The sequence below is a fragment of the Hemitrygon akajei genome, chromosome 5, assembly GCF_048418815.1.
Source record: "Hemitrygon akajei chromosome 5, sHemAka1.3, whole genome shotgun sequence".
Taxonomy (NCBI): Eukaryota; Metazoa; Chordata; class Chondrichthyes; order Myliobatiformes; family Dasyatidae; genus Hemitrygon; species Hemitrygon akajei.
Window position 1 is genome coordinate 114104648 of NC_133128.1, and position 7930 is coordinate 114112577.

General features: G+C 40.8%; 1 protein-coding gene across 1 annotated transcript in view; it reads right to left on the reverse strand.

The window, feature by feature from the left end:
* dnpep (aspartyl aminopeptidase) overlaps positions 1-4392 on the reverse strand; it is a 61394-nt gene extending 57002 nt beyond the window's left edge. The window contains exon 1 of the mRNA XM_073046205.1: positions 4312-4392. Within this exon, the coding sequence (XP_072902306.1) occupies positions 4312-4317 (6 nt within the window). The 5' untranslated portion in view covers positions 4318-4392. The remainder of the gene's footprint in view (positions 1-4311) is intronic.
* Between the last annotated feature and the right edge of the window lie 3538 nt (positions 4393-7930).

The following is a 7930-nucleotide window of genomic DNA, read 5'->3' on the forward strand; positions in this document are numbered from 1 at the left end:
CCCTACTGACTGTGCATCCTATAGACCAATATCCTTATTGAATGTAGATTCCAAGATCTTTTCCAAGTTACTGGCGTCCAGGCTGGAGAAGGTATTACCTCAAATTATCTCGGAAGATCAAACTGGTTTTATTAAAAATCTCTATTCTTTTTTCAATATTAGGAGATTATTGAATATTGTTTATACTCCTTCACGTAGCACCTCAGAATGTGTCATCTCATTAGATGCAGAGAAAGCATTTGATGGAGTTGAATGGCCATACTTATTTACAGTGCTTGAGAAGTTTAATTTTAGTCCGACATTCATTTTCTGGATTAAACTGATATATCATACTCCAGCAGCCTCGGTTTTTACTAACAATCAAAGATCTCCCTCTTTTCGTTTATTTTGGGGTACTAGACAAGGCTGTCCTCTTAGTCCATTACTATTTAATATCGCTTTAGAACCTTTGGCAATTGCTATTAGAGAATCACCGAACATTTTTGGCATTACTCGTGGGATGGATATACATAAGTTATCATTATACGCAGATGATTTATTATTATTTATTTCTGATCCTGAGAAATCCATTCCTGCAATTATATCATTGTTGGCTCAATTTAGTAATTTTTCCGGGTATAAATTAAATCTTAATGAGAGTGAATTGTTTCCTTTAAATAGACAGGTTCCAATTTATGGAAATTTACCTTTTAAATTAGTTAATGACTCTTTTATATACTTGGGGATTAAAATTACTAAAAATTATAAGGAGTTATTTAAGGTTAATTTTTTACCCTTAATTGATCAGATTAAATGTTTGTTCACTAAATGGTCACCATTATCTTTATCTCTGATAGGTCGGATTAATGCTATTAAGATGATTATTTTACCCAAGTTTTTATATATATTTCAAGCGATACCAATTTTTATTCCGAAATCTTTTTTTGCTAATGTTGATTCAAAAATTTCTTCATATATATGGCAGAATAAAAATCCTAGATTATGTAAAAAATATTTACAGAAGGCAAGGAAGGAAGGTGGATTGGCATTGCCTAATTTTAGATTTTATTATTGGGCAGTTAATATCCGATATTTGATATGTTGGTTAAAGGATTGGGATTTATCTTTTAGCCCTCATTGGGTGAACTTGGAAACTAAATCTGTACAAGGATTTTCATTGGGTTCTATTTTAGGGTCTTCTCTTCCCTTTGCTCTTTCTAAATTGCAGAAACGAATTGACAATCCGATAGTTAAACATACTTTACGTATATGGTTTCAATTTCGGAAATTTTTTGGGTTGAATCAGTTTGTTTTAACTATTCCTATTGTATCCAATTTCTTTTTTTATCCTTCTATTATAGATCAAGCTTATTCAGCTTGGAAGACTAAAGGATTGCTACGATTTTCCGATTTATTTTTGGATAATTGTTTTATGTCTTTTGAACAATTATCTAATAAATATAATTTGCCTAGATTTCATTTTTTTTAGATATTTACAGATTAGGAATTTCTTAAATACTGTACTTCCTACCTTTCCAAATCTTGAGTCTTCGGGTATTTTGGAGAATTTGTTAGAACTAAATCTCTCTCAGAAAGGTGTAATATCAAAACTCTACAATATAATCATGAAAATACGTTCAGAGCCCTTCTGTAAGATTAAAAATGGTTGGGAAAGAGAACTTAACCTTACTATCCCTATTGAGAATTGGGATAAAATTCTTCAATTAGTCAATTTATCATCTATATGTGCTAACATTCATTAATACAGTTTAAAGTTGTGCATGGGGCTCATATGTCTAAGGATAAATTGGCTCGTTTTTATTCCTATATAAATCCTATTTGTGACAGATGTCATTCTGAGATAGCGTCTTTAATTCATATATTTTGGTCATGTCCGCTTTTGAAAAAATATTGGAAAGACATTTTTGGTATTATTTCCACGGTATTGAACATTGATTTACAACCTCATCCTATTACTGCAATTTTTGGTTTACCAATGATGGACTCAATCCATTTATCTTCTTCTGCTTGTCAAATGATTGCATTTCTTACATTAATGGCTAGAAGATCTATTTTGTTGAATTGGAAAGAAATTAATTCCCCTACCGTATTTTATTGGCTTTCTCAAACTATGTTATGTCTAAATTTGGAGAAAATTAGAAGTGTTGTATTTGATCTTTCTATTACATTTGAAAAGACATGGAGACCATTTATTCAATATTTTCATATGATGTAATGAGACCCTGTTCCAAACCTATTCGTTTTTCCAGTTTTGATTATACATATGTTGAGAGGATTGGAGTTGGTGACACTGATGATTTTGTATTTTTTTTATAGATATTATAAACAGCCCATTTTTTTCCATTTTTTTCTTTTTTTCTCTTTATTAGTTATTAGGTTGTTAGATTAGTTTTTTCTAGCATACATTTTTTTTCTTTTTCTCTTTTTTGTTTTTTTTAAATATTGTAGACAAACTGCGTTGGCACCAAAAGCATGGTGAACTTGCCACGCCCAATGGTTGCTTCCATTTGGTAGGTGAGGCTAGAACTAGGGCAGGCAGTAGCATAGTGGTTAGCGAAACACTTTACAGCACCAGCGCTGTTCAATTCTCGCCGTTGTTTGCAAGGACAATGTGACCCCGTAGGGTTCCTCCCATGCTTCAAAGGTGTACAGGCTAGGGTTAGGTTTTTTGCATGTTGTGTTTGTTTCAGAAGCATGGCCACATTTGTGGCCTGCCCCAGGCACGATCTCGGACTGTGTTGGTCATTGACACAAAACAAATGCATTTTACTCTATGCTCCAACGTACATGTAATAAATAAAACTAATCTGAATCTGACAAACTCACTCACCCGCCCAGCATGGACTGCAACAGACTGCCAAAATTGCTCACTGACACCTACTCAGGATGAGCACTCAATGCCAGCCCCTTTTTATTGAGGAATAAAAAGTTTAGATTAAAGCAGAACATGGAAATTCATTTTGAGCTGAGAGTTTTACAGTATGGAAACAGGCCATTCGGCCCACCTCAAGTTCAATTGTCACTCTATCACAAACATGTATACAGCTAAATAAAGCAGTGTTCCCCAGGGCCACCTCTCCGAGGATCGTCACCTTGTTGCGGTGGAGAGGCTTTGAGTTTCTGATTGATATCACCTGGAGCATAGCTCCTTAGTAGGGTCACCCACGGTAGCAAAGTCAAGGGGAAGGTTCCAGTAAAAGGGCAATCCAACCAAGAACTCAACACTTGAGGTGACAAAAGATGGTGGATTACAATGACATTCTCCTTGCATACAACCACAGGAGGAAGGCTGCAGCAATAAAGGGTCCCCAGTCATCTTGCATTCCATGCCGCTGCCCCCTTACTTTGATGTGTGGCCGCTAGTATTTTTTATATATTGCACTGTGCTGCTGCCTCAAAACAACACATTTGATGGCATGTGTCTGTGCTAACAGTAATTCTGATTCTTTCCTCACAGGTACTGCCTGTCCTTTGAGCATCTCCAGCCCTCTCAAAAAGAATACACACCCTGAAATGAAAACAAACACTGGAAAGCTTGCAAACCCAACAGACTAGTTACATTCCAATACTCTGAATTCTCCTTCTCCCTATTACTCTACACTTTTTGTTGCCTCAGCAAGTAAAGCAACCAACATTGTCAAAGTCCTACCCACCCTGAACATCTTCTCTTAAGATGCAAAAGCCTGAAAGCACCTAACACCAGACTAATGGACAGCGTCTATCCTGCTGTTATCAGACTCTTTATTAGTTTCCTATTAAAATAAGATGGACTCTTGACTTCACAATCTACTCTTCGTGACCTTTGCACTGTATTTTTTAACTGATTCTGATTTTCTGCATTGTGCTATAGTTTTCCCTTGCACTGCCTCCAACACATGGTTGTCATAAAATAATCTGTATGGGTCAAAGTCTTTCATTGTACCTCGATACACGTGACAGTAATAGAACAATTTACACAGTTACTATCAAATTAGAATCTTTTTGCTGAATATACTAGACTTTGCACTATTCTGTACTTGTTCCCTTGTCATTGTAGTTATCATTACCACGTACACTGATTACTTCATACAAACTATGGATTTCATTACACTATGATGCATTCGGCAATAAATTAACCTGAGACAGACTGTGCTGACTCTGTCAGCAGTCACCCGGCGACCAAGCCTGCGGCTATTCGGCCCAGTATCAGCCTGCCGACCCCGCCGCCGGTCTCAAGTCATCAGTTCCCTTCGCAAAAGTGAGGAGACTGCTCCCCCCATCGCAGCGGGGATGCCAGCCCGAAATTCACAACTCCCGAACTGACCCCCTCACCTGCATCGCCGTAACCTGCTCCGAATGCCGGCTCAGAAATAGGGCCGGGCCTGGACTGCTACTCAACCAATCCCGCAAGAGGCAGACGTAACAACGATTGACCAATCGCAGGTGGAAGGCGTGAACCAAAGTTCAATCGCCCAATCCGGCAGGCGCTCTGCCGGCGTGTCAGGGCCATCGAGAGGACGGACGGCATTATTAATTAAACCAATCCTGCGGGGTCGGAGCTGTATTCCTATCAACTATTCGAAAGTTAGAATGTCAATCATTTATCACACTAAGGGGACGTGAACGAAAGGACTACTTATCCAATCCCGCAACTGCGCTTGACGTTCTGCCAATTAACCAATCCGCCGGGAGGCGTGAACAAGATGTTAATCAACCATTCGAGCGATGGGATGTCAGTTATGATGATGGACAACGGAGTGGCCAGTGCGGTCAGTCGGTTGTCCGGCTATGGCTGTACGGTTGAATTGTGGAGCGGCTGGCCTTGCCAGTGAGTGGTGTGCTTGGCTGTAGAGGAGTGGATGTTGATCCCTCTGCTTCTTTCTCGCTGTTTTTCTTTCCCCTGCCCTGGCGGTCTGACACGACGTTCCAGGTAGTTTGGCCAAAGTCTCCTGCTTTCATGTCGCGCTTACAGACGTCTGTATAACGCGGGGCTGGGCTTCCAGTCGGGCTGGTGCCAGTACAGTACGCCTTCGGGGATCCGGCAGTCCTCCACGCGGTTGATGTGACCATTCTGAGTGAGGAGGGTGAACATACTGTTCTTGTGATGCCTGCTTGTTTTAGGGCATCCTTGTGTGGGACGTGATCCTGCCCTCTGAGGCAGCCAAGGTGGAGCGTGCTTACGCTGCGCTCATGGTGAGAGCAGCTTGTCCATGTTTCGCTGCCCTGGGCACACAGTCCTGGTAAACCTTCCTCTTGGTGTTCCTGGTCAGCGTGGACACTCATGCTGTATAGTCCAGACTGACTTGTGCTGCACCAGTAGCTTAATAGCGCTAAATGATAAACATAATACTTCCTTCAAAGTCCACCTACTAAATGTTTACCAATATTAAGAAAGCTTAAGACACAAGAATGTTGCTGTTTCAAGGGCAAATAAAGAGTGGACAGAGATGGGTGTCTTTCTAATGTCTTTCCTGTCTAATGTAATGTCGAAATCCAAATTGACCCACTCATGAAATGATGTTTTTTTAAAAAAAGCTTATGGACAGGAAGTGTTGTTCCAACAAAATGAAATGCATACAAAACAAACAGTGCCTCTAAAGGCTAGAACACTCCCAATACCTATTAAATGCTCCCAATGGCGTGCATCTCAAATAGCCTCTGACAACCTAGTCCCGTTCCTGGCCATCACGTGTGGCTTAGCTACTAAGCCTGGTGGAATTGTTTCTACTGACAGAAGAAGGGGCAAAGGCTGGTTACTGGTGCTTTAAAAGCAGTCACTTCGGGCAGATGGGGCTCATCATCCATGGTTGGCAGCTCATCTAGGAGAAGGGAAGCTCAGATCTCAAACTTCCTCTGCCTTGTGGCTATACCCACTCATCGGAAAAGCTTTGTGAGTAAACGCTGAGGGAAAATCCCGATCTACATTCCCTAAGACAGTCCTACCTTGAGTTCAATGTTGACTGGCAACTCCTGTGACACTGCTGGTGCCAAACTGTATCAGTCTCTGCCGTCTGATTAGTCAGCTGCGTGGAGAGGGGCAGCCTGCCCTTTGGGCAACAGCTTGCTCTCCATACTGTACTGCCTTGGCTTGTGTAACATGCAGACGGGAGGCAAATTCCACGATTGACCCTGACCAACGGAGGGCCTCAACTAAGAACATGAGTTGTAGAGTCCTTGAAAGTGAGTCCATAGGTTGTGTTCAGTGTTCCACGCTGGTTCAGGATCTGTACATTGGGGTAGAACAAGGTAAAACAATAACAATGCAGAATAAATAACATAGAAAGTGCAGTGCAGGTGATCAATAAGCTGCAAGATCATATGAAAATTACGTACTGTCGGCCCTCCTTATCCGCGGATTCCGCATGCGCGGATTCAACCAACCGCAGATCGGGAAAACCCGGAAGTTCTCTCTTTAGCACTCGTCGTTTGAGCATGGACAGACTATTTTTTCTTGTCATTATTCCCAAAACAATACAGTATACCAACTATTTACATAGCATTTACATAGTATTGGGTATTATAAGTAATCTAGAGATGATTTTAAAGTACAAACAGTCCCCGGGTTATGAACGAGTTCCATTCCTGAGTCCGTCTTTAAGTCGGATTTGAAGTCGGAACAGGTACATCCGGTATTATTTAGCGTCAGTTAGTCAAATGTTTGTCTTAGTATATAGTATATATTTTACCTTTCTATGCATATAAAACAGTTAAGAAACATATGTATTTCAATAATTAAACCACTGCGTTGCTTAGTAATAATTGTAGCTTTCATCGGGGCAGGGCCTTTCACATGTTCCATTAAAATTGGGCCGATCGTTGATTGACTGTAGCCTAATGCTTTTCCAATGACCGATGGCGTTTCACCTCTTTCTGATCGCTTGATTACTTCCACTTTATTTTCAATCGTGATTGTCATTATTTTCATGAACATAAACACTGCAGATTCAGAGCTGTACCACCAGGTCCTAATGTCCACCACACTGCGACAGGTTAAATAAGGTCCGGGGTTCCACTGGGTCCTTAAGACCACTGCACTGAGACAGGTTAAATAAGGTCCGGGGTTCCACTGGGTCCTTAAGACCACCACACTGAGACAGGTTAAATAAGGTCCGGGGTTCCACTGGGTCCTTAAGACCACCACACTGAGACAGGTTAAATAAGGTCCGGGGTTCCACTGGGTCCTTAAGACCACCACACTGAGACAGGTTAAATAAGGTCCGGGGTTCCACTGGGTCCTTAAGACCACTGCACTGAGACAGGTTAAATAAGGTCCGGGGTTCCACTGGGTCCTTAAGACCACCACACTGAGACAGGTTAAATAAGGTCCAGGGTTCCACTGGGTCCTTAAGACCACCACACTGAGACAGGTTAAATAAGGTCCGGGGTTCCACTGGGTCCTTAAGACCACCACACTGCGACAGGTTAAATAAGGTCCGGGGTTCCACTGGGTCCTTAAGACCACCACACTGAGACAGGTTAAATAAGGTCCGGGGTTCCACTGGGTCCTTAAGACCACTGCACTGAGACAGGTTAATTAAGGGACTTGAGCATCCACACTTTTTGGTGTCCGAGGGCCGACTGTACTTGCATTTCGAGATGGTTCAAAACCAGAATCATTTATTAATACTGACATGTCATGAAGTTGTATTACAGAGGTAATGAAATGCATTAAATTACTACAAATTACAATAAGAAATATAAATAATTAAATAAGTAGTGCAAAAAAAAAGCGAAATAGTGAGGTAGTATTCATGGGTTTGTGGTCCATTCAGAAATCTGATAGAGGAGGGGAAGAATCTTTTCCAAAAATGTTGTGTGTGTCTTCAGCCTTTTGAACCTTGTGCCTGATCAAAGTTAAGTTAAAAGTGAATTTATTATCAAAGTAGATATATAGAACCATATTCTATGGTTATATAAATCTTGAGGTTCATTTTCTTGCAGGTATTTACAG